The sequence below is a fragment of the Phaethon aethereus genome (genome assembly GCF_964289735.1).
Source record: "Phaethon aethereus genome assembly, chromosome: 1".
In the NCBI taxonomy this organism is placed as follows: domain Eukaryota; kingdom Metazoa; phylum Chordata; class Aves; order Phaethontiformes; family Phaethontidae; genus Phaethon; species Phaethon aethereus.
This window is the reverse complement of record NC_138575.1, coordinates 82,576,224-82,604,188: the sequence shown is the minus strand read 5'-3', so window position 1 is coordinate 82,604,188 and position 27,965 is coordinate 82,576,224. Positions and strand designations below refer to the sequence as shown.

At 41.6% G+C, this 27,965-nt stretch overlaps 1 protein-coding gene across 1 annotated transcript in view; it reads right to left on the bottom strand.

Annotated features, from left to right (window-relative positions):
• FAR2 (fatty acyl-CoA reductase 2) overlaps positions 1-12,341 on the bottom strand; it is a gene marked incomplete at both ends in the record, with an annotated part of 81,572 nt that extends 69,231 nt beyond the window's left edge. The window contains one exon of the mRNA XM_082009394.1: positions 12,153-12,341. Within this exon, the coding sequence (XP_081865520.1) occupies positions 12,153-12,341 (189 nt within the window). The remainder of the gene's footprint in view (positions 1-12,152) is intronic.
• Between the last annotated feature and the right edge of the window lie 15,624 nt (positions 12,342-27,965).

Here is a 27,965-nt window from a genome sequence, read left to right as displayed (position 1 = left end):
GCCGAGTACAGGGGCACAATCACTTCTCTACTCCTGCTGGCCACACTGTTTCTGATAGAAGCCAGGATGCTGTTGGCCTTCTTGGCCACCTGGGCACACTGCCGGCTCATGTTCAGCCGGCTGTCAGCCAGCATCCCCAGGTCCCTTTCCGCCGGCCTGCTCTCCAGCCACTCCTCCCCAAGCCTGGAGTGCTGAATGGGCTTCTTGTGGCTGAAGTGCAGGACCCGGCACTTGGCCTTATTAAACCTCATACAGTTGACCTCTGCCCATCGATCCAGCCTGTCCAGATCCCTCTGCAGAGCCCTCCTACCCTCCAGCAGATCAACACTCCCACTTGGTGTCATCTGCAAACTTACTGAGGGAGCACTCGATCCCCTCATCCAGATTATCAATAAAGATATTGAACCGGACCAGCCCCAGAACCGAGCCCTGGGGAACACCACTTGTGACCGGCCACCAGCCGGATTTAACATCATTCACCACAACTCTCTGGGCTTGGCCATCCATCCAGTTCTTTACCCAGTGAAGAGTACATCTGTCTAAGCCATGAGCCATCAGTTTCTCCAGGAGAATGCTGTGGGAGACGTTGTCAAAGGCTTTACTAAAGTCCAGGTAGACAACGTCCACAGCCTCTCCCTCATCTGCTAGGCGGGTCACCTGGTCATAGAAGGAGATCAGGTTAGTCAAGCAACCAACGCTTCTCGGCCTTTCGGCTAGGATCAAGTGTAGTATGTGTAGTAACCCAAACCATTCTATGATTCTATGACACCACCTCCATTTCCAACTTCACACACAGTGCCAAGTTCAGATGCAATCACATGGGCAAAAGAAGTGGATGAGAGTTGCAATAAAACTGTTGCTTCTTCCATTTAGTAGCTTTCAAACTCAGAAACTGTCTAACTTGCTTATCCTCCAAGGGAAATTTTAGGCTGGAGTCAGACAGTATTGGTTTCCCAGACATAGAAGAGTGATTAACTGCATTTGCATTTCTCTAACAAGCATTTCTTACTATGGTTAAATTGCTATCATCTGAAGTTGAAATATTGGCAGTGAAATAAAACTCATACATGCATTTTTCCTGTAAGAAACAAAATATCCAGAACAAAAAGAAAATCCAACACTAATTGAAGGACAACTGTAAGTTGCTTATTTGGGCCCATCTTCTCTTTGAAATCACCCTTCACAAGGTACTCAACCACAGCTAAATGAAAATACCAAGAGAAATTCCACTGATTTCAGGAACTGGGCCTTGGCTGCAAACCAGAAAGCATATAGGCATAAATGCAAATTCAAGCAATGTTATGAAGATCTTTTAAAGTTGTGACTCAACTGCTATCTTAGTTTGCTAACTGCCTGATGAGACTCCCTCTTCCTTCTGTAAGACACCCTTGCACATTAAAGAAAAAATATTGTTAAGTAAACACAGTCTAGAATAGTCCCAAAATATCACTGCTGAAGGGGAACTAAAAACGCATTTCATTTTATGTACAGTTGCAAACGCAGCATGACTGCAACCTCTAGGCTGTTACTGACAAGAGAAAATCTTATTTTTGAGGGTTTTTAAAATTGCATCATTTTAAATGTACTGCCTGCTCATTTGCTTTAAAGGCTGAATCCTTCTTTATTTTTTCATTTATCAACTGGCAGAATTCTTCACTGCAGATATCATCAATAACACATGAATCTCTGGTCATACCCACCATTAAATAAAACAAAAATGGCTAGCTTGAAAGAGTGTACCTTTATGCATATGTGTGCATTTGTGTGTATACAAATGTGTATACACTAACTGGACTGCAGAGCACAGTTTTGTGTTTACTGCATAAGAAACTTGTCCATAATGTTGCTTGGATAAAATGAGGTCCCTGGCCATGAGAGTTCTCAAAGAACTGCGTAAAATTAGCCATTATATCTTTAAAAATTTAGCAGAATACTTGAATATTGATATATAAACTTGTGCATAAATCTCCTGTTAGATATTTAATGTAAAACTAAGAGATTTCTCCTTTCTTTTCAGCTTTTTTCTTTTCTTTTTTTTTTTACTTTATTGCATTAGCAAAACATGCATTAGCACACAATTGGCTTGATGGATTTTCTTGGAATGTTGATATTTGAGGCTCTGTATTCTCCCCTGGAAGTGTTGCTGTTCAGATCATGAAGTGGTTTTAAGTAAAAAAACAACCAACCAACCAACCAACCAAAGCCTTTAGAAATTTGATGATTTATTGTGATTCCAGCCCAGGCCAAGGAAAAGTCGTACAAAACCAGGAGGTAAAGATAAAAATGAAGGCCAGCTTTCATGTAGCATTCTGTAGGTGGTGGGTATTTGTGCAGGATAACAGCATGCAAGACAGAAATCAGTGACTCCCTCGCTGTCGCAGCTCAGCGCACAGGTATATCGAAAGCTGAGCTCCAGAAAGTGATCTTGTTTGGTCCTTTGCGCAAGATTTATCTTCTGCGCACGCACCTAGCAAAGGCCACAGGCACCTTGCGGTAAGAGGCTGGAACGCGAGGTGGACTTGGTGCACAGCAGGGCTGCAAGGCCGCGCTCTGCTGAGATGGCAGCTGCCACCAGGCAGGTGGCCTCTGGTCAGACAGTCAAGGTGGGCCACCGTACTTCATGCTGGGTTTGTCCTGCATGTGCCTGAGCACCTGGACAAGTGTCAGTGCTACTGTCATTCTGCTGGTCTCGGTGGACGTGCCACATCAACGCCCCTAATGGCTGTTTTGAGTGACAGACGAGGAAACGGATGTGTCAGATTGTGACACCTAAACATTTTAGTTCCCACAGTGAAAGACAAACACTCTTGAAATGAATTGTGAAGCATTTTTGCTTTCAAAAAATTACTCATTTGAGAATAATTTGCCTTGATTCCACTGTTTCATTTAGCACTGTGTCCTTGTTTTTCATTTAGCAACGTATGTTAATTTAACAATGCTAATTTCATTGTGATTTATTGTGTAGCTATTGCAAATGACGTATAACTGGAGCAAATTTAAAACTGCAGTCTGTTTTAAAAAAGGAAACACAAGTCGACTTTACGACTCTGAATACCCCCAGGAGCTGAAGTACCGAAGGCAGGTCGCAAAGCCGGAGCGCTAAGCTATGAACTCTCCCCAGCAGTGACAAAACTGAGGTTTGTGTTCTGTACCACCTAGAGAGCTCGTGACCCGCAGACAGATGGCAGGCCCCAAGGCTTTTCTGTCTTTCAGCCGTACTGCTTGTTGTAATAAAAGATAACGCATCACATAATTAGGTCATAATCCTTCCTACGCCCTCCAGGTACCGCGAGTTCTGCTTTTAAGGGACCACACCAGCAGGAACTATTTCGACAACACCTGAGAACTGCATCTCTAAGTGACCACAGCCTGATGTTTCAGGGAGAGACTCAAGCAAGAGTACAGGGACAAGCCATGTAATAGGGGACCCAGCGTCTCCCAGCGGGAAATGCCTTTGTGACCTGCACAACTTATTTGCACTTTGAGCATGTATAAATAGGAAAGATATTATCTCGGTCTCAGTCTTAGCCTATTGCATATAAGATGCTCTGAAACCCCTGCTGACAGTCTTTCCCCTGCCTCCGTTGCTACTGCCTGTGTTAAGAGAATCTACAGAGTGCTCTGGAAGTCAGATTTAATGGATGGAGTTTTCGTCCTCAGAGGAGGCACTTCAGAACTGATTATCCCAACACTTCGCTGCCAGCAGCACTGCCCAAGTGATTAACCTTCCTCGCTACTTAGCAACGGTAAGGCCACAACTGGAGAGCAGCGTCCAGTCGTGGGATCCCCAGCGCAAGAGAGAGATGGACACAGTGGTGCAAGTCCAGTGAGGGGCCATGAAGATGATGAAGGGACTGGAGCGCCTCTCCTATGAGGAAAGGCTGAGAGAGCTTGCAGCCTGCAGAAGAAAAAGCTTGGGGGGATCTTACCAATGTTTACAAACACCTGATAGCAGGGGGTAAAGAAGGTGGTGGAGCCTGGCTCTTCTCAGGGGTATCCTGTGGCAGGACAAGAGACAATGGGCAAAAAACAAAACACATGAAATTCTGCCTAAGAAAACACTTTTTTTACTGTGAGTGGTGGAGCACCAGTATAGGTGCCCAGATAGGTTGTGGAGTCTCCCTCCTTGGGCACTCAAAACCCAGCTGGGACATCGTCCTGGGTGACCGGCTCTATCTGACCTGCTCTGAGCAGGAGGTTGGACTAGACAATCTCCAGAGGTCGCTGCCAACCTTGGTGGTTCTGTGATCCTGTGAAAAGGTGTAGAGAAGGGAGTGCAAAAACAAGTTAGAAAGGAAAGTGATTTGCATTTTCAAGCTTATAAAAAGCTAGTTGAAATTGCAGCGAATAGATTTTTTTTTTTTAAATAATAAAGGACACTATAGAAGTTTTCTCATATTCCCTCCTGATTAAAAAAGGAGATGAAATTTCCTAGGAATAGCTACTGTACTATGACGGTATCAAAGACTGATCTTAATTAGAAGACAAGAAGGAGACTATTTTCCCCTGAAACTGGAGAACAGCACCTCCTTCAGACTCCTGGTATCAGCGGCTGGGAAGAATGTAGAACTATTCAGGCCGCAGGGATGTGTACATGATACTACGATACAGGTGGAGAGGAAGAGAGAAATGGACAATTTAACTGGCCAAGGGAAGAAGAAAGAGTTCAGAGCTTGTTCTGCAAAACAAAACATTAGTTCTGCATAACTTTCAGGAGCTGCAAAGACAGAAGAGGATGGGCAGTTCTCGTACTTAACATCTTGTGTTCTGCAGTGCAATTAAGACTGAGGGGTAGAGAATAATCTCTGTATAGTTCAACAGATATTCATCAACAAATCACTTTGCTTTTTCAATAAAAGACCACAAAACAAAAGTATCATCTAAGTGAACGATGAAAGACTTCTTTTACAGACTGTCTTAAATGAGGCCTAAAAACTCCTCTCCCATGCTCCTAAAAGCTGAATGAAGATTAACATATTTAGCAAAATTTGTGATAAGCAGGCAAACATTGTCTGATCACCTTGATACAGAAGAAATTATGAATTCAACAGGACTGTATGACAGGCAGAAGAGTTTTGGCTTTAAATCAGGCATAATCCTTTCTATAATTCAAAAGTCATGGTGTTGATTCATGCCCATGGGCTCTCTGATCACACTAAACTACTTCTCTCCTTTCTACTCATGACCTTACCAGGCTTTTCATTCAGACTGAAAAATCACAGAATCACAGAATCACTAAGGTTGGAAAGGACCTTCAAAATCATCAGGTCCAACCATTAACCCAACGCCACCGTGCCCCCTAAACCATGTCCCGAAGCGCCACATCCACACGTTTTTTTGAATACTTCCAGAGATGGTGACTCCACCACCTCCCTGGGCAGCTTGTTTTGGGCAAAGACCTGTGCTTGTATAGCTATGGCTCCTGAATGCCAACATAAGGCAAATAAATTTTATCGAATATCAATACCAGAAAAGAAGGTTTCCTCTTCTCCCTCATCCCTACCAACATCCTTTTCTAGTCCTCCATTACTTTTTTCCTCCCTCTAGCTGCCCAACCCCATTCTCTTCCAAATCTTTGCCCTGACTTTCACCGATGATAATACCCCACTCCTCACACTTTCCCTCTGATGCTTTTTACAAACTCTTTTTTGTCCAAATTTTATCTCTGATAGTCTCTGCAGACCTGCTCTCTTCTCTTTTTTCCTCGAACTGTTCCTTCAGGTTCTCTTCCCATGTTTTCATACTACTGCAGCCTTTTATTAGTCCTTTTGTCTTCTGCATCTATACTGGTTTTCCTCCATTACGAAGATTTCCACTGGTGTCACCATTATGTCATAAACTTATTCCCTTACTCTTCTTTTCCTGACCCACTTCCCTCTCTGTCTGCCGTCTTTGAACTTAGTTGATATATCTCCTTTTGGACATCTTGACATTCAGTGCAACTCCTCATAACCAAAGCGTAAGTCCTTTCTTTAGCAGTATCACCAACTCGTTATTTAATTGCTTCCTCTCTCTGTCCCGGAATGTCTAATTTGCATCACAATCCTGTCACCCATGTTCTCTCTCCAGCTTCATTAAAAAATGAGCGCTAATCTTTTGAGAATGGTGTACAGCTAACTCCCAAGATTTTTCATGTCTGCTTTTGTATGTACGTAGAACCTTACAGAATAAGGTTGTGGTCCTAAAAGGAGGTGTATGGACACAGCAATGCATTTTCAAAGGTTTGATTTCAAACCAGGAATGGTTTTCAGACTGTTGATCTGAGGTGCTCCATTTTTAACATTTGTAAATTAAAGTATCCTAAAGAGAATCAGTCTGCAAACGGGCAGTGAGATTAATCAGACTCACCAGGTACACTGGAAATTTTTAGAAAAGAAATACATTACATAGAGAAAAGTGTAGTTATTATTGTTTATAATAATTTCATTAGTCACATATAACAAAACACACACAGCGAAGAAGATTTAGGATTGTTCTAAATGCATAAGTCTGAACGCATCTCTGACCAACTTATACAGTGTGTGGAGAGATTCTAAATTTCTGCTGTGCAGCAGTCACATATACTATGTAGTGATGGAAACTGCACTATGAATACGAAACTCCGTGATGAACCTATTTTCTCTGGGAATTGCCTCAGTCACAAAAAGACATTCTTCCTTCCTTCTTCAGCAGATCACGGCCTGAATTTATCGGACTGATGCAATGGAGGCCTCAATTTCAACCACCACCTTTCTTTCACCCTTCCTCTTATCATGGTTTCTCCTCTGCCATTTGAGTATGCAAAAAAAAGTATCTAAAAAAAGAACAAAAAACCCCCTGCCATTTCCACCTAGCTGCACTTCCAGCACTTCTGCAGAATGCAATTTGTGCTGACAGCTATGCAAGTGCAATGGAGAAAGGAGGTGTGAGAAACCAAGTTCTGCTGGTGCTAATTGACGATAAAATGGGCCTTTGTGCTTCTCAGCTTCTCCATTAGCCTCCTGGTAAGTACGGTTTTGCATGCAGGACAGATGAAAGATTAGGTAGGGCTGCCAGATCTCCCAACTTAGCTGAAAGCTGATGGGTGAGATACTACACCTTGAGTCATGACACAGGATGGATGTCCATCAAATGAGGAGGAGCTGTCACCATACGAGGCTGCAGCTTTAATGCAGCACCCAGAAAAGGCAATTCCATTGCACTTTGCTTGTTCCAGATGCCCATGTTCCAGCAGAGCCAAGTGCCAAGGAGCAGCAGCAACAGCAAGGCTGCAAACATCCAACAACAGAAGGTGCCACCACGGACATGTGAGAGAATCTTGAGCTTAGGACTAACGGTGGCTTTGTTTTTGTCCAGTGTGAAAGGTTATCTCGCTGGAAGCACCAGATGTCTTGTTGGCCCTTCCTTGCACTTTAGAAAGCAGGCTATTAGCCAAAAATATATAAAGCGAAATCTTACCAGCCTTCTTCAAATAGAAACACAAATTGGAGAAGAGAAAGAAATGAAATGGAACAAGGCAGCAGACGGTGTTAGCTTCAATAGTGGCACAGAACAGTTCGAGACCCTTGCCTTCATTTGTGTCAGTTATGTTACCACCCTTAAGATTTACCTCCTCTCTACCACATGGCTTACAAATCATGGGATCAAGTGAAAAATAAAGTTTTGTTAAAATGACAGATTCATTCCTGTGGCACACAAATACCAGAGTTCTGTCTGCTAATCTACTGACAAAAGTGAGGAAAATTATATAAATAATAAAAAAGAAAACATCTTCAGCTCTGTTTCACTCCAATTAGCAGTTTCCACACCTCTTACTGAGCAAGTGGGATCCCATTACATCCACCAGAAAACCTCATTACTCTGTTCCGAGTACTGATCCATGCACTGTTGCAGTGGTCGCAGCAGATTTAGGGAACACTAAACTTCCGGGGGGAGTGACACTGCCCTGGTGTGGCGTGGAGAACCTTTACTGCTTATGGTGATGAGAACGAGGGAGTAGAGAAAGAGATAGTCAAGGGAGATGGAAAAAGAATTCTCGCATGATTTGGTGAAATTTATAGAGCTAACGGAGGGTCTTGCTGTGTATTTGCTGATAAGCATAGCACACTTGACAACGAAATACCGAAGAGGCAAAGGCGTCTGATAACATTGAACTTCTGCTGTTTTCAGTGGTCAGTCCCATCACAATGTGTAGTTCCAGACAAAGCTTTGCAGGAAAGAGAAGGTGGGCTATCTGTATCATCTACCGTAACTCTAAAGGTTAACAATAAGGGTTAACTGTGGTTGGACAACATGAAAATGCAAGTAGCACTTTACAGTATTTCTGGTCACACTCAGAAATATCTGCTCCCCATTTTCAGCAGCCTCACAGCCTCCCCATCTTCCCTCTGAATTATCAGAGACATTAACATGTGTCTTTTCCACTCCCACTCTGACTGATCTTTCTAATTAGGAGCACTGAACAAACAGACCTGAGAAACAGCCTGGCAGCAGCACGCAGCCTTGGTTCATTGCACGCAGGGCATGGAAGAAGCTCTGCTCTCCCAGGGACAACGTGAAAGCAACAACCAGTGACTCAGTGTTAGCCCAGTACTGCTCTCCAGGGAATCTGAGACAACCCCTCCAAGCATTCCTACCTATTTCTGCACATGAAGGCATCAAAAAAATACTCCTTGAAACAATTTCCTACCTCCAATAAATACACACCTGCCATCAACTAACAAGTTAAACAGCATTGTCAAGCTTTGCCTTGTGATCCACATCTATGGAAATATCCAGAGTGAAGACAATACTGAAATGTGTTTTTTTTGTGTAACAGCTGTGCTCTGTGCCATGCAGACATGGCATTTCATTAAGCACAGGGTAATAGCTTGATTCCCTTAGGGACTCGCTGGTGGAAAATAGAACATCTCCCTTCATAAATAGGCAAGGTCACCATGAGCCATGCATTCCTCAATGCACACACTCATTTTGGAGTTGATGCTGAGATAACTGAGTATCTGTTCATTATACATTTCATATTAGTGCAATAACACATCTTCATGTAAAACTGATTTTACAACACCGGAGGAAAACCAGCATTATATTACATTTCAATGCCAACTACTCCAGAATACAGTGGAAGAATTCTGATTTACGCCCAAATTATTTTTTATATTTTACTCTTCATGTTGGATTCAGAATTTGAAAAATTCCATGTAATAAGCATTTGAAAAGTACAAACTAAGGTATTTTGCCCATTCACACTGCACCACCCTTTTCTAACTTACAGTTGCTTTTTTATTTAACAGGAGTCAGCTTCCAGCGTATTCACATGTACACACTGTGAACAAGACCGTTCACAAATGTGACCCCTCAAAATTTAAACCCCTGTAGATATAATGATACAAAACAAAAAATTTCACAGAGATCTATGAAGAGAGATTAAAAATGATAGGCAATTTCTTTCAAAATATTGTTAAGTACTACCAAAAATCAGGAGTCCCCAGAGGACCTTACCTGAAGAACCTAAGCATTATGCAGTGCAACTAATTCCTGACAATCTACTTCTCTGCCTTCATCTTATTTCACCCCAAATACTATTTTTATCTGTTAAATATTCTAAACAAGAATATTTAGAAGCTGGCAACCTGTTTTTCTCTATTCCTCTGGTTCTTGGAATACTTCCCTTCTGGATGTGAAAATAAGAAATTCCAGAGGATAAAACTGGGCCAAAGCATAATGTAAAAGAAGAAAGAGTTACTTTCAAAGTGAATGTGTGATTGGTCAGTAAAGAAGATTACATAGAGCAGAATATGAAAGTAGAAATAAAGTATTTTCTCGTAAAACCAGACACAAATACTGTATTGCATTAACTCCAACAGTTTGTGGGGGAAAAGAATAATTATGCAGTAGAGATTAGAAATTATGTATGTACACATGAGGAAGAGAAGGGATTTTATTCTGAATTTTCCTATGCATACTCAAATACATGCATTCATCAGAGATTATGATCAGGAATGTCAAATACAAATGTTGCCTGAAGACTTGGAATAAGCTTTTGCTGCAAAAACCAGAACTGTAAATGCAAAGTGTGGTCTTCTCTAGCTTGTGAATAACTGATTATGTGGCTTAAAGGCATTCAGCAAACTTAACTGGAAACAATCTGCAAAAATGTTAAGAATAATATTTCTTGCCCTCTTCACCTGCCATAATATTAACAGTTTCACTTCTAGAAAAAAACCAAAGGCTGTCAACATTTTCACATGGAAATAACCTTTGAACAGTTGGGTTTCTGCCTTAGGGAAGTATTTTTCTTATTTTAAAAAGAACAGCATCAAAAAGGCACCTGCTTCCTTGAGGGGACCTGAATGAGTTGTGAGCATACCCCTATAGTTTTTTTCTTTTCCAGGCTGCAGCAACCTAACTTAGAGACTTGCCCCCTTCTTTTGTTCATTTGAAACATGTCGAAGCAGGCTGTCAAAGGTTCAAGGAGAGGTTATCAAGTCCTGTTTGCTGTTGGCATGTCTAAAATTGTTGACACATGCTAGGGAAAAAAGGGGCACCTTTAGTACAGCTGCAACAATAAAACAGCTAATAGGGAACCTCACCTAGAGCTAAACACCACCACTAAGTTGTGCTGGCCAACTAAAGAGATAAGCCAGCAATATTCATACAGAAAATGCAAACAAAACTTACAGAAGTCTATAAAAAAAAAGCTTGGTTTGCCATTTTCTTAGCGGATTAAAAAAAAAGGCAAAAAGCCATGCAAACATGCCACACTTGGGATTTTGTTGTTTGATAATGAAAACCATTACCTACAGTCTTCAGTGATGAAAGCTGTAGAAACAGCTGAAAAACATTCATTGAAAAGAAAAATAATGAAAAATTGTGCACTTGACAGACTTGCAAAAAGCAACCAATGTGATACTTTTCTTTTATATCACTTAAAAATTTTCCTGAACAGGAAAATAACCTACCCTCTGTTGAAAATACAAAGTCAAACTCTGTTGTTGGACATACTTAAGATTTTCTAGCTTGATGCCTCAAAACATTAGGAGGAAAATGCAAACCTCTCCCAGACCTACTTGTCTCTAAGTAAGTTATCTTACTTATAAATAGCCCTATTTTACCTCTAACACCAACAGAACTAGGAGGAGTACTTTTCCAGTCAAGCCTTGTTCAAAGTTCTAGATCAATATTCTAAAGATACGTTGACCTTTCTTGGATTAATTCCAAGTAATTCCTTGTCTACTAGGGCCAGATCTGTTCCCTCCCCTCATTTCAGATCAGCTATGTACAAATTCAGATTAGCAGTAAGCATTAGCTTGAACTCTGGCACTTATCATGGCTGGAGGAGTCTGAGCAAGTTGATGATCTCACCACTGGCCTAAACTCCTGAGGACCTTGAGGTCCTCAAGCCAAGTCCACTCGATATAACCAGTCTAGCAGTGTCTCCGTACAAATCTTTACATTCAGTACAGCAAAGGGCTTTGATATCCTTCTTGACACTGGAGACCTCCTTTTCCTCACCAAAGCACGCTACATGAGTGGAGGTCATACAGGTCTGTTCCTCAAATTCACAGGGCTGTCTTAGCCTTTGCGTTCTGCTGCAAGCCACTTTGGAAAGCGCCCTTTTAAAACACAACAGTATTTTTATCACTTCATAAGTAAGGTTAAACTGGAGCTGACATAAGAAGATGGCAGATGCCCTACTGTACTGCAGCAGTGCACAGCCCACTACACATTGCCACCAGGCTTTGCCTTATGACATGAGTTTAATGCCCCATTATTGGGCAAGTATCGAGCGTGAGAGTCTCACAGTTTTATTTTTGAATGTTGGAACGTTATGTTTTGAAAGTGGGGGAAGGAAAAGAGTTAGTTCATGAGAGCAAAATGCTGCTCTTCTCGCAAAAAGGAAATTTGCTAGGATAACATGTTTTTGAAAAAATTAATTCTCAGCAAAAAGCAATGCAGAAAAGAAGAAGAATTATATCACTACAGTGCAAAATCCTGCATCACCTATCAAAATAAGACAGATCCAGGTTCATTCATGTACAATAAAACAAAATATACAACATTTACAGTAGAAGATGGTACTTTGTTCTTCATTAATTTAGGATAACAGAAGTCCTCTGCTTCACCCAGTTAAATGGATTTCAGATTAGACTCTAGAATAAAATACAGAAACTTACCTTGCATTTCAACATGTTGGCCACTCTCTCTTGCATTGATTGTCCAGCCTTTGGCCTGACAAGTATATAAACTGCTTTTACTTCAGGGCTGGAGCGCAGAAGCTTTTCCACCAGTACTTTGCCCATGAAACCTGTAGCTCCTGTGATAAGTACGGTCTTTCCATTGTAATAAGCTGAGACTGAAGACATGGTGGTTTCTTGTTCTGTCCTTCTTTTAACTTCCTGCAGGAGGTACCTGAGAAGATGCAGAAATAAAGCTTAAAAGGCTTTTGAGTCAAGACACTGATCAGTTATTTGCTAATTACAGTCTGAGATAACCTTTATCAGTCAGCTATAGCAGCTCACATTAGGTCAGTCAATGGCAATTTTAAATATGATCCTTTTAAAAGCCTTTATTATGAAAATACACCACAAAAAACAAACAAGCTAATCTGAGAAGCTTAAAAAATCAAGCTTGGCTTTATCCTCCACATTATACCATAGCTGTACCCAGCCGTCACAGTTTAGAACATAGCTTATGCTGTCCAAGACTGCTAGAAGTAGATGCCCACTGCAGTGTTGAATAGCATTTATCTCATACACTGTGAAGTGGCAGTCATGAAGATATGCAGTCATCCCTACAAGACAAAGTAGAAACAGATTGCTTCACAAACACTGCAGATACAAATGCTGTGTTTTCCACTTTAATTCCACTGTGCCAAGCAGCTCTATTTCTTGTCAGCCATCACTCAGCGATGTGTTCTTGTTCATTGTCTTGGCTTGGAATAAATCCATGAAAAATGCTCTTCATCATGGAAGATACAGTGCAATGACATTACTCTGCAGGACTGCAATACCATGCTCCTGTATGTAGCACATCACCCATTATTAGCTGTTAAGGCCAAAATTCATCCCACTTAATTCTAAGGAGCACAGATGTCATATGCTTTCTCTGGAGAGTTTAGGTTGTTGGAACTGCCCTTTGGAGATCTATTGACTATGTAAGGGAGCTGACATGACTAGGCTCCCACATGAAGTGTCCCAGTTAAGTATTTTAATTATACACACTGGTTTCAGGCCTACATGTCCCCAGCCATCCCGATTCAAACTCTAAGTTGATTAGATGACAAACATGGCTGGACTGAATCCTCCTAGAATAGCCCCTCTCTCTATTAGACTAACTGAAGGAAAAAACCTTCCTATCCTTGAAGTGCTGCAGATCACAGCATGCACAAACCACTTCCATTGCAAGTGAAAGGCTCGCATACAATATAAATAAATGTTTTGAAAAAAGCCTCCTAAATGTGAAACAAAAAGAAACAAGAACAGTTGAACACTGTCAATCAAGTATTCAAGAATGAGGACAATGATCTTCAGGTACCCCAGAAAAACTTCTCTTTCTCCTGCAGAACCTTCAGAGTCTCTGTTGGCCATTTCAGGTTTCTCAACACGACATGAGTCAACTGCATGCTAACAAAATGCAAATATACCAAACCAGAAATACAGCATTTGTTGCTTTTTTGCAGTCTGCGAAGATTCCCTGTTCTCACCAACCCTTTTGCGTTTCTGAAACCCAATAAACCATTCGGGGACAGTGAAGTAGCCTAACTTAGAGCAAAAACTGCAAGCTTTCGTATAGGAACATCTTATACTAATGAGTCCTTGGCTTGGACCAACACAAATGAACAACAGCAAAGAGTTTAAAGTACTGTAAGAATCCTGTCTACAGGTGATGGTAGGATAAATTCCCTTCACTACATGGGGCCACGAGAGAAATACAGCTTGTCCTACAGCCCATGCCTTACTCAGGATGCAGTGAGGTGTCCTACCACAGAAAATTGACCACCAGCTATGTGAAGAGAGACACCACGGATCAGCCCTTACAAGTTGTACATTGTTTACTGAAACACTCAAGAATGTGCTTAGCTGGACTGCGATCCCCAAGGCATTACCACCCACACCAGTGAAAAGCGATCCACAGTCTGTGTTAATGTGCTTTACACTGTACTGCTACAGGGAAGCATTGAAAGTGTATTTCTAATGGGCCCAGAAACAAAAATGAGGGACTCAAGACCAATAAAATATTGCTTTTTTTTCCTCAGTGCTGCCTGGGACTGCAGTACATAGCATCAAACAAATGAAAATCCCAAATTTCTTTATCTGTAATGAACCATGAGGTGTACCATCCCATTTAGAAAGTGGGGCAAGTAGAAAAACTTCTGAAGGACACTATTTTACAAATTAATATCTGTGGGTACTCTGGCTCAGTGAATTTTGGGTACTAGCCTACTTTCAGATATGGCCTAGATCACAATTTAAATGAATGTAACAGACTCGTCTATGCCTATTAAAAACCTGTTCTTATCAGGCTACTGATAAGCTGGCCACTTGGGAAGTTAAACAAACAGGTTAAACTATTAGATAATTAACTTCTTTATTACAAAATGTCACATCTCATTCAGGTTCAGAAAAACAAGTGATATTGGAAGACAAGAACTTGCAGAACCTGGAAGTGTGGGAATCACAGAATCACAAAATCACAGAATTATTAAGGTTGGAAAAGACCTTTAAGATCATCAAGTCCAACCATCAACCCAACACCACCAAGTCCACTAAACCATATCCTGAAGTGCCAAGTCCACACTTTTTTTTTAACACTTCCAGTGAAAGGGTGTTATGAGTCCAAACGTAGTTATTAGTTCAGTCAGATGAAGACAGAGGTGACAAAAGACTGAAATTTGTTATGACACATGCCCTGTAAAGCAGAAAAATTGATGAGAGAAGTCATTAGTCACTAGAGGCTATACAAATTCTACTGAACATAAGGAAACAAAAAGATGAAATATCAGCCCACTTTCAGTCACTAGATACTTGCTTTGAACTCGTATTCAGAAGATCGTATTTACCTTAACCTCGCCTAATATTCTGCTATAAAAACGGTACATTTATAAAGTACTTTGCACCACAGACTTGGAGATTACCACAGTGTTTAACAGGAATTACTCTCCTTCCCACGCTTCAGTTGTACAGAACATTTTCAACTGCCATCACTAATGAACTAGTGTTTATTAGTGCTTTGCAATTATAGTTGTAGGCTACGGCAAAAATAACGGTTAAGGTATCCAAATGTGGACATCAATTTATTATGTTGTTTCATTTCGGTTCTCCGAGTTACCCAAACGGGGCTTCATTTGTTTTGTCCAAACATTTGATGCCTACTAGAATAGTTAAAAAAAAAAAAAGAAAAAAAAATTACACTACTTTAAAGCGTCCCTAAAATTAGCTGTGCAGCCAGATTTCATTAAGTGTTTGTGGCAAGGACTACATACACATAACTGACAGTTTCTTCCCATGTAGTCTGAGACCATTTAAAACATTTGTCTCCAAAAAGTCAGGAAAACAATTGCATCTCCCAAACCATCCTTGCATGATGACAATGGAAACACCAAACACAGCCATAGAAAAACTGAACTTCTAAGGCAATCTGCTGTTCCTCTTGATTATTGGCTTAAACCTATAGGGTTAAAAGAAAAGGTTATTAAAAATACATCCTTTCTATTTTCTATAATAAAGCAGTCCAAGTCAGGCAGCGTAAAGTTCGCAGGGCCAGTTTTAGAGTTGGATCAGGTTGCTCAGGGCCTCATCCACAATAAAAAGGCATGAGGAATGAGATGGGTTTTGCTTATGACGGGAACAGATTTGTCTCCTTGCAGTACTTTTTTTTTTCCCCTTTTCCTAAGTTAGCTGTAGAAGAAAATACAATAATCTCGTGCCCATCTGATGCCACCCTAATTATCAGGAAAGAAAATCTGTGTATTTGTTTAATGTGCACAAACAAATGGATGTTTTGAGATCATGACACAAAAGCCACAATGCTTCAATCTGCTATGTTCAAACAGATCCCTGAATCTCTATCGTCCAAGCAAATTTAAAGAGGCTTTTACTAGGTTCCAAATTCAAAAGCAGATTCCAGTTTATATTCAGGATTGCTAAGATATTTGCCTTTAAACTTAGTTTTGACTTGACTTCTTTATTTTTCAGAACCATCTTTGGTTTTTTTATGTTTTTCAGAGTGTGATTTTACAACAGAACTTATCCTTCTCTGTTTTAATTGATTTTGCTTGGCCTTTGTAAAGAAAGTACTGAAGAAGTTATGGAGATTTTAAGGAACCAGAGGATTTCTAAGGTCAATGGGTGTGATCCAAGTAATGCCTGCTGTCCTGATCCTTTGGATGTCTACTTCAAAATACAGAGAACTATATGCATGCCTTGTTGACTTTAGACTCAGTCAAATGAAGAAAAATTGTTTCCTGCAGAAGCTGATACTTTGCTTTTCATTTTAAGGAATAAACAGTCAATACTGGGCATGAACTATTTCCCAGGCAATTAAGCTGCAAGGGATTAAATGTCTGGTAGGAAAAAATTATTCAAAGTCTGAACCATGGTCAGCAGTTGCAGTGAGTTGACCCTTATCAAGGTGAAGAAGGATAAAGACTATTTCAGAGCCTGTTCCTGTCTCTTCCAAAGAAGTCGGGAGGTGAAGCCACAGAGTGGTGGAGAAAAGCCCACACATGGGCTTCCTGAAGTCCAGTTCAGGTGATTAATTACAGGCAACTCTGATGGTTTAGGCACTAATCAGAGCAGGACAGTGATCACTAATGCCATCTGAACTGCTGAACACAGCATCTTTGCAGCAGTATATATCTCACTGTTGCTGACTCATCTCCAACCGTAGCGTGAAAAAAAAAGCGCTTTTGGACAGCCAGCCAGGAATCACACTGAGCATCTCCGCAGACACAAGTACACAAGCTGCTTTAAGCGTAAAGCTCTGTTACTGATGCCTGCAACAATCTCCTCTGGATCAGCCATAAAGGACGATCTACAGTGCTGCATTACAAACAAAGCCACGATCTTCTGCCAGAGGCATCTGCCAAAGGACAAGCAAAGGGAAAGGTGGGAATCCTACCAACCTAATACTTTGCTCCTGCTAAAGAAAACCCTCATATCCTTAACAGAAGAGTAAAGCAGAGCTGTCCCTCACCAAGAGGAGATACAATTGAGCTGATATTTAACAAAACAACTAATACATTGCCCTCATCTTCTCCGTACTTCAATGACACCAAATCTGCATTCAGCTCATGATGGTGTAATGCTGAGAGTTAAGATTGCTATCAAAGCCATAGCAATGGGAAGGGAAATGTATGTCTGAACCTCACTGACGGCTGCTACTGCTGCTGCCCACAGCAGGTCCATGCCTGCAGGGTGTTAACGTGAGATGGCAAAACCGAACATGAGCAAGGAAGGATGGGTACACTGGAGCAGGTTAATATTTCACTATGGTTTTGACCACTACCAAGTTTTCCGTGCCCTACTCAACTAGGAGAGCAGCCATTTCAGTAGCTTATCTGTTGAGATATTTGCCTTTTCAACTCAACAGCACACAAAAAAAAAGGAAAAAAAGATTTAGTTGTGTGCAAGGGCAAAGGACTGCATGCCTGTAAATATACATCTAGATTCATGAACAGCCTCTCCGGCATCTCTTTCTACTTAGTCTGGTTTTGATGAGTTTTCGCATGTCCTGTGCGTTTTCACAACTTTATGCAAGGATGTACTTTCTATAAGCAAGAGAGTCAGACTGTTCAGATGAGTCTTTTAGACATCATATTAAATGTAATGAACCAGCTTCAACTAAAATTACACAATGACAAAAATTTTTGAAACAAAGCTACAGACAGTGAGTCCTTTAAGACAAAATACTTTTTGGCCACTTTCTGAATATAATTTTTTAATCTTGGGTACAAATATCCAATCATACTTAAGACAATTTTCTTTAATCAGGATTCTGGAGGAATCACAACTAACCTGGGACATGCAGAGAAAGAAAATTTCCTCTGTTGCTTCACAGAACTTGTACAGCTGAGGTCAGAAGCAGCAATATACAGTGGTATTTCAATCTCATCAGTTTGCTTCCTCAGTCTATTAATTATTTTATGAGTTTTAAATGGACTGAACACTGGGGATGCCTGAACAATGTATCTTCATATAATTATTTTCTTCTTTTTTCTCCAGGATGTGTGACAGAGCCTCCACAAACTATGCACATAATTACAATATATAACAGCAGTTCTTTCTAGTATGCGTTCTTTGCCTGAAAGCATTTGTGTATAATTGTTTAGTTAATCATCAGCAAATAAATAATTCCACGACTATGACTGCAGCCGTTATGAACAACCTGATCTTTTCCCTTTGGTGGCCAGTAGAGGCAGATACTTGAACAACGAGCAGTTTTCCTCCAACGCTAAAGCACACACAATAATTGTATGGTTTGAAGCAAACCAGTATAACCCAAGGAGAACGTGTGCATGGATGAAGCAGCAGGAATAGTGTTAAAAGTTCAACACCTGCACACCACCTCCTACGGAGCAAAGTGCCATCTGAAACAAAGCAACTTTCTAACCATCGGATTCCTGCAGTAACAGAACGCTCCATTCCATGCTTAAAGAATAAACATTAAAAAGACAAAAGAAAATGCAATAAGCATATACATGTTTCATTTATGTGCTGGCACTAGAAACACGGGATATAACAGCATCTGTCAATTCACAGTAAAATCTCAGGCGTATGCAGGTGCATTGGTTGTGCATGCTCTTGTCGTTTGAGATGCTTTATATGGATGTCAAGGTTTTGTTGAGCAACAGGCTCTGCTTCAGAGATTTTACAAATTATTTTTAGCCCCAGGACATCTGGAAGTAATAGAGCATGCTGTGGCCTTAGAGTCATGGAGCAGAGTCCCACACGATACACGCTAGCAATATCTGAAGTAGCAACTTGCTTTTCATCACAGAGGCTTAACTCCTGGCTTCTCGGTAGCACAGAGAGGAAGTCGTCTCTCAGCTCCATTGACTTTATTTACTGGGACAAACTCACCATCAGGGTAGTTCCACTGCAATGATCAACGTTTCAGCTGGGATTAACATGAATTAGTTTAGATTTGAGCCTTTATATTTAAAATATCTTCTGCATTTTCAGTAATAAATAACAGTGACTCAGAATGGAAAAGGGCTGTAGTTCAACATTGCACAACATTTTTGACAACAGCACTGCTAACACGAACAAGCAGATAGTACCAACAATGATGCACTGAAGTTACATAATATATTTTCAAAGGTCTTTATGCACATAAGGATTTGTATAGTACACGGTGTTCGGGAAGAGGTAGGGGAGATCTTACTGATGGCAGAAAATGAAGCAAAGAGGACGTTAAAATGGCTGACCTAGGGACAACTTAAAAGATCCTTATGGTTTGCTAAGCTTCCATAGTTATATAATAGCACTAACAACCAAACAACAATAACAAACTATCTGAGATAAACCTTCTCTCACTTAGCTACAGAATTAAAAGAAAGGTCATAATCTATCTTTTGTACAGGCACTACAGATGCTAATACAGCTCAAAGAAATAAAATCGTGTGATTCAAAGATGAGAACATTTACAGCCAGACTGAACTCCTGATGATAATCCTCTTTACAGGATTATCTCGGAGATTTTGCTCCAAGCAATTTACACCAAATATAAATGTTGTTGCTAGCAGCCTGAAGGTTAAATCACTTTTCTCCAACTAATATATTTCAAATCATTTTTTGTTTGCCAACAGTACTGACTCAATTCCGTAAGAGCACACCCAAGTAGCGACAAGCATGGAGAAAACTCTCATTGCTTCCAGAAACCCTTCACGACTTGAGAAATGACACCAGTTTTGCAATCCATTTCAATTCACAGCAGTTAAATCTAAAGAGACGGTGCAGTGTGACAGCATAATTAAGAGCTAAAGACAAGGAGCAGCATGCATAGCCAGATCCTGCAAACTGCTGAACGTTACACGACGTGTGGACAGAAGCTCTCGATCCTCTGAAAACCGCTGGGAGTTGTGGCTTCTGGGCCACAGATCTGCCCACAGAACAACATCCCAGATTTAGGGCAAAAGCTTGAATTTCAAGATCTGGTCATTGCTTAAGCATTACCCGTACAGCTTCACAGATCGGCTGACTCTCCTAAGTACTTCAAACTGTCTGACCACCATTAAGAATTAGAGGAGAATGAATGAAGCATAAGGGCCACTGATGTGATGAAACCCAGAAGCAGCCTCTTGATTTTTCAGTGAAACCTGTTAAGTCTCTCACAGTCTCGCTATGCTCTCCCCAAGACTGATGAAAACAAGCCTATAAACATTTTAGAGCTAAGACAAAGAAATTGTGCTAAGGACATACCTAGATATGCTATATGGAATTTTAAAGAACAAGTATTTCTCAGTAGCTCAAATATGGATGTATTCTGCCTTACCCCTGTTTAGTTAGCCTAACGGTAAGAACAGCAGCTCCCACAGACATCGAAGTAGAGGCTTCTGCAAGCTCCTTTCCATATCACATGGGTCAGTGTCTGTGCCCACTGTCCCTTTTTTTTTTAGCTTCGAGCTATTTCTTGTAAGGCCATTGAGAAGGCTGCAGGAGCAATGCTTAGGTGCTATGCAGAGATCAGGACTAGAAGAGAGTTTTTACTCTGCCTCAGTAGAATTAAATGCAGACATCCTACGTCACAGCATTTCTGCAGGCAAACCTTCCCCTTCTCTTTCCACTAACTCACTCTTCACAGCCGTTATCACCTTGCTCTTTCTCCTTTAGCTGTGACTGGGATCTCTACAACCAGCAGCCCTCTCCTAAACCCATAAATCAAATCCCTTGCCATACCCATTGCACATCATTCACACTACAACTTAGCATTGCAAAAGGGAGGTCTCTCGGTGATTAAGTCAAAAGTGTATGACTCTCTCTGTGATACCAGGGTGGTCTGGCGCATTTATTTTCTTTTAGAGATCTCAGTTGATAACTTTGTATTAGCAACCAGCATCTCTTAGCACAGTATTCGAAGATTTTCTGTTGTTTTCCACCATGTTTTCGCTCCTTGTCAAAAACAACGGCACTATCATTTACGGCATTTGTGGAAAGAGTTAGATTTGGAGATTGATCCAGTTTAAGAATACCTGTATACAGTTTGAGGGTAACAGGAGGCTGAAGTGTTTTGGTGTTTTTTTCAAGTCCCAGTTTTGGAACAGTCCAACTAGCACAGCTGCTGTGAAGGCCAACAGCAGCAGAACTGCCACCTCTCCACCAATTTCCACACTGCAGTACTCATGGAAAACCATCCCTTAGTGACTCCAAAATAGACTGGGCAACTAAAACTGAAAATATTTTAAAACTGCCTGCATTTCTGTAACAAATGAAAAAAAAAAGTAGTGACCGATAGTAGGGATGCAAATGAATATGAATGTGATTGTAGCAACCATGATCTGCACAAAGGCACTGTCATGGCTTAAGGAAGAATGATCTTCACTCAAGATTTTGAGTCAGCAGCAACACTGATCCAAGTAGAGCATTATCTTGTAAGTAAATCTATGTCACGTAATGATGGAGAGACTACCTTCCTGAGGGGTTCCTCCTCTACCCCTAATTCTCCCTCCTCTACTATCACTGCAGTCTCCATCCAGCTCTCTTGCCAGGTAAAAACATAAGCACAATGCTTAAAAGTCTTAATGAAATCAAATGGAACTGCATTTATATGTTTTCATAACAAAACCTAAAAAATGCAGAAAACAACAAAAGAAGAAACTGAGTACAATGTACCAGGAATGAGGTCAAAGTGATGACCTCTAATGACCATGTTTTAAAAAACACAAACACTTACCTAAGCCATGCTACCTTCCCATTGTTACAACTTTTTTTACAGCTATGTCCAGTGGAAGCCGTAAATAGAAAAGACGAGTAGCTTTGTACTCCTGTGTGGACACGTATTTTTGTTTGGTAAGCTCCAAAACAAATGCAAAATAGTTAATAACTGACTGAATTAACACTAGCTGCAACAAAGAAGCCCAAAACTGTAGGAATTCAAACATACACGTTTACCCTCTCCAGATTCTGATGACCTCCGAGTCCCCCATTCAATCTGGATTTCCCAAAGCATACAGGCTTCTACCGAACAAGACTTTTCTTTAGTAATGTGTAAGCACATATTTGTGTTTGTACATGCACACATGCACAGAAAAACATTTATGCAAAGAAAACCATTTTTAGGTTGTAGACTCAACAATCTGTTAACTGCCTTTCTCCTTGAGTCACAACCATTTTTGGGTCATCAAGACCACAACTATCTTTTACATGGTAGTGGCTATAGAATACCTTTTATTGTAAACTTACAAGCTGTAACAGAACAAGTAGCCCTTTTCCTCCATCATGTCCAAATTGGCTAATACTTTCCCTTATAAGACAGAGAAAACTACTTATCAGCTGAGCAGATCTTGACAAGTTGTCAGTGAAACCTCTTGATGAGCTCAGACAATATAGTAGCATCGTGTATGCTGCTTAACAGAAAAACGTGGTGACTATACTAAGAAGTCTAACAGTTCTGTGACAGCAAGCTAAAATGAAATTTCACACTTTAGAACTCGGATCTAACAGAGTGGAAAAAATTACCTACTGTGTTCGGCCTCAGATTTAAGGTTAATTAAATAACTGTAATTATTTTTCTTTCCAATAGAAAACTAAGCTCAGCAGCCTGAGTATTTTTATAGTCAGGTTTTATTAAGAAGCACAGCCTAGAACCCTACTCTTGCCTTGCCTGGGGTTGAAAGACAACAATCCTTGCAATATTTCCCACCAACATGAGTCTTCTTAAAAGGATGACCAGATGGACGTGAGAGGCTGTACGATCAATTTCATAGCAAAGCATATATAAATACAGATATATGTTTTTAAAACCAAAGATTTAAGATACCATCAAGTCTTCTTTTTATATCGAAACCTAAAAGACAGCATTATCAATAGAAACACTGCAGTTTTGCTGTACATCTTTTACCTCATCATTGCATCAAAAGTCAGATAGGCCAAATACAAACAGAAAGAATTTTTTTTTAAATTTCTCCCACATTTCTCTGTTGTTCACACTTAAGGCATTTGACAGCACTTGGCAACCCATCAGACAACAGCAGCAGTCTCATCTGTTCTGTCCAGCTACTGCAACAGGATAGAAGCTATCCAGGCTTCTGCTACGCAAAATTCTCCTGTCAAGTGACGTTCTCCGCAGACAGAGCAGGATCAAGCCCTTCAGGAACAGGGAAGAAATGCAGCCAAAGCTCATTTTGTTCCAGGAAGTCCACAGGGAATTTTATGCTGCTTAGTGCATGCTGCTAGCTGGCTTATTCTGCAGCAAGCCAGGACGCCAGCAGCAGTGACCAGGTCTCCAGTAATTCCCTGCATCCCTTGTTTTGTTGAAAACAATTCTGGCACTACCTGAACCTGAACCACGATACACTGACATATTTGCTGCCAGAGTCCTTGGCACTAAAGTAATGACCTCGCACAGGCAATAAGGGTTTGTACTAAGGCTGCTACAGCAACAGAGCTGCAGCTGTTTCCCAGCTTGGCAGGATGCTGCCATGTCATGACTCCCACTGTGCAAACATGATCGACTGACAAACATCTCATTCTCCCTTTGGAAGTGCACAAAAACCACAGCGAGGAGAATCTAGCAAGCCACGTCCTCCTAGAAGGACCCCTGCATGGAACGTTGGGAGGGGGCAATGGAGACACCGATATGGGGCTTGCCTACTTCTGAAAAGAGGGTGAGGAAATGCAAAAGCAAAAAAAAAAGTAGACTTTGTGTATAAAATAAAGAAAAAAATATAACGCATCCTAGTTCTTAAGACAGAAGTCAGTGAGACAGAAGGCATTTCAGAGAGGTTCAGCGTTGCGCCTCCCATTACACCCCACCCTTCTGGGTAGGCTTTTCCTCGGCTTTGGCTGGCTGTCCCTGGGGGGATGCACTCCCCACCTCTTTGGTGCTTGATCCATTGCTTCCAGCAAGAAGGGAGAAGGCATGGAGTTACAACGCGCAGCTGATTCCCGCTGCTGCTCCCGAGGCCGTAGGATAGCTTGGAGCCAGGGGATGAAAGCCTGAGAGGCCTCAAGCGCTCAGCAAGACGACTCGTTTTGCCTCTGCCCCTTCTGACAGCAAATGTCATCCTAAGAGTTTGGCAGGTTTCTTCCTTGGGATCAACAAACACAGCAAGCGGGCAGCATGAGCGAGAAGGCCCCTTTCTCTGGAAACTTGAACAGGGAGTAAGGCCAGCTAAGCCAGAAGCTTCACTAGCCATATGAAAACAAGCATGAAAACAATTAATACGTATGTATTAATACGTAGTCCCAAGGTAGCTGCTAGGATTTCCAACAGACAGCGTAAACCAGCGTTTGATCAAAGTGGAAAACGGAAAGAAATCTGCTGAACATGGGTAGGCTCAGGGTGAATGTATCTTGGACGCTAACTGTTACCAACAGAAAGACTGCAAAATGCAGCTTCTTTTGAAAAAAATAAGAAAAAGGTTTCAAAGCAGAGAGCAGCAAAGAGAAGAGTTTGTAGGACGCTCTGTGGTTAGTAGCTGAGTCAGTCTGTTTATGGAGAACTTCCCATTCAGCTTCTAGCAGTAGGCCTACATCTCACAATGAACCGAGCATGCAAGAGACCTCCTCACTGGGCCATGCCTAGAACTACCCACAGCAGCTTAAAACTTACAGAAGTTCTGTGATCTCTAAACACAACCCAGCCAAATTACTCCTGGGTGATAGCCTATCTTCAACGCTGGTGATGTGGAAACTGAACTCTTCCAAAAAATAGTTTCCTTAAGACTGAGACCAACAGCTGAAAGAAATGAAAAACAACATAAAAGGGTCCCTCACGTGCCTTGGAAAATTTACACTTCTTGTAGAACTTGCCAACTGGCATGCTGTGGCTAGCTGGCAACAGAATCTGCTAACACAGGTGCTGATCAAAGCTTGCAGAGAAGGTCAGCTTTTGTCAAGCAGGAGCTAGTTCGGTAGGAAATGGACTGAGTGCCTCTCATTTCTTGACATCTGACAGCCACTGCCATAATATTTTCAGATACAGTTTAAAGGCGCAGTTCGTAGGAAGGTATCAATGAAACCCAGAAGTCATACTCTTATTTGCTCTTACAAATATATTAAAACTTCTTTTTCTATCCTCTATCAGCTCTTTCCTTACCTGAAACCTAGCTATGAGCAAGCAGAACTCATTCTACTAACAGTGAGAACGTTTTCACAAAATCTCCTGCAATTCAACTAACTGCACTCGATACAAAATATAATCTTTACTTAATTTCTGAGAGTTTAGTTACTCTCAGGACGTAGTTTTGCTACCTCCTGATCCTCATCAGATGGCTTTAAGGATTTCCAACACTTCTGATTAGTACATCTCTCTCTCTTCTACCAGGATAAACAAAGTGAGAAAACACTTTGGAGGAGCTTGCCAAGCCACTCTCCATCGTTTATCAGCAGTCCTGGTTAACAGGGGAGGTCCCAGAAGACTGGAGGCTTGCCAATGTGACACCCGTCTACAAGAAAGGCCGGAAGGAGGATCCTGGGAACTACAGGCCTGTCAGCCTGACCTCTGTTCCAGGGAAGATTATGGAGCGGTTGGTTTTGAGAGTGCTCACAGGGCATCTGCAGAACAGCCAAAGGATCAGGCCCAGCCAGCATGGGTTCATGAAAGGCAGGTCCTGCTTAACCAACCTGATCTCCTTCTATGACCAGGTGACCTGCCTAGTGGATGAGGGAAAGGCAGTGGACGTTGTCTACCTGGACTTTAGTAAAGCCTTTGACAGCGTCTCCCACAGCATTCTCCTGGAGAAACTGGCGGCTCGTGGCTTAGACGGGTTTACTCTTCGCTGGGTGAGGAACTGGCTGGATGGCCGAGCCCAGAGAGTCGTGGTGAATGGCGTTAAATCCGGCTGGCGGCCGGTCACGAGTGGTGTTCCCCAGGGCTCGGTTCTGGGACCAGTCTTGTTCAACATCTTTATTGATGATCTGGATGAGGGAATTGAGTGCTCCCTCAGTAAGTTTGCAGATGACACCAAGCTGAGTGGGAGTGTTGATCTGCTGGAGGGTAGGAGGGCTCTGCAGAGGGATCTGGACAGGCTGGATCGATGGGCAGAGGCCAACTGTATGAGGTTTAATAAGGCCAAGTGCAGGGTCCTGCACTTTGGCCACAACAACCCCATGCAATGCTACAGGCTTGGAGAGGAGTGGCTGGAGAGCAGCCCGGTGGAAAGGGACCTGGGGGTGCTGGTTGACAGCCGGCTGAACATGAGCTGGCAGTGTGCCCAGGTGGCCAAGAAGGCCAACAGCGTCCTGGCCTGTATCAGCAATAGTGTGGCCAGCAGGAGTAGGGAAGTGATTGTGCCCCTGTACTCGGCACTGGTGAGGCCGCACCTTGAATACTGTGTTCAGTTTTGGGCCCCTCACTACAAGAAGGATGTTGAGGTGCTGGAGCGTGTCCAGAGAAGGGCAATGAAGCTGGTGAGGGGTCTGGAGCACAAGTCTTATGAGGAGCGGCTGAGGGAACTGGGGTTGTTTAGTCTGGAGAAGAGGAGGCTGAGGGGAGACCTTATCGCTCTCTACAACTACCTGAAAGGGGGTTGTGGTGACGAGGGTGTTGGTCTCTTCTCCCAAGTAACTAGTGATAGGACAAGAGGAAATGGCCTCAAGTTGCGCCAGGGGAGGTTTAGATTGGATATTAGGAAAAATTTCTTCACTGAGAGGGTGGTCAGGCATTGGAACAGGCTGCCCAGGGAGGTGGTGGAGTCGCCATCCCTGGAAGCGTTCAAAAAACGTGTGGATGTGGCGCTTCAGGACATGGTTTAGGGGACATGGTGGTTCTGGATTAATGGTTGGACTTGATGATCTTAAAGGTCCTTTCCAACCTAGTGATTCTGTGATTCTGTGAACAGAAATAAAACTAAAAAGCGAATGTGAAGCGCGCCCAAGTATGCTATTTAAAAATACAGGGATAGATGCAATATTCTGAAACATATATGTTTCCAGCAAAGACTACAGATTTGCTCCATCCCATGCTTTTTGGGATGGGAAGTGTGCAAGTGCAATAGTACCAGTCAGAACAGGTCTCTGGTCACAGCTGGGTCACCTAGAAGTTTGACCAGAGTGGAAATATTTTTTCTGGATTTGTATATGTAAAACAGTAATTCAGCAAACATAGACATAGCAAACACAGCATAGCAATGTTTATCCCTCCCTTATGCTGATGAATTTCTTTCTTTTATTGTATTAGTGTATTTGCTCATACTCTGTTTCATACTCATTAACTAATGATCTCTGAAATACCCCAGAAAAACAAAGTAGGTGTGTATTTTATTATTCCCGTGATTAGAAGCAAGGCAATTCACAGTGGCTGTTAATGAATTGGTTGATGATGCAGTGCCAAGAAGCCACTTTTTTGCTCTTTTTGTGAGTTGTGTTCAGTTCTTTGAAATTGCTTTGGTCATATTATAACAGGGATCAGAAGTAACTGCCATTTCAAAAGCCAAAGAGCACAAACAGCAAGAAAGACCATATGCTGTAAGATACACTGATTTTATCAAAATAGTTGTTGCAGCATTGCAATTTCATTGGTATCATCTGCATATGTAAATGAAAAAAGTCTTTTAGTTTTTGTTGATTTTTTTGGTTTTGATTTGGTGGGTTTTGGTTTGTTGTTTGGTTGGTTGTTTTTTTTGTCATGCAGTTATTCCTCTCACTCAAGAGCACATAGACCAAACTGTGGATTCAGGAGGGAAATGATAATTATGTGTGGAAGAATCCAAAGTAGAAGATCAAAATAATACCCTTCCAAATTAGATTTTCTCACAAACTGCAAGGAAAATACACTCCTTAAATCTCCTCACTTGGTTTCTGTGGAAGATAGGTAGCACAGTCTGC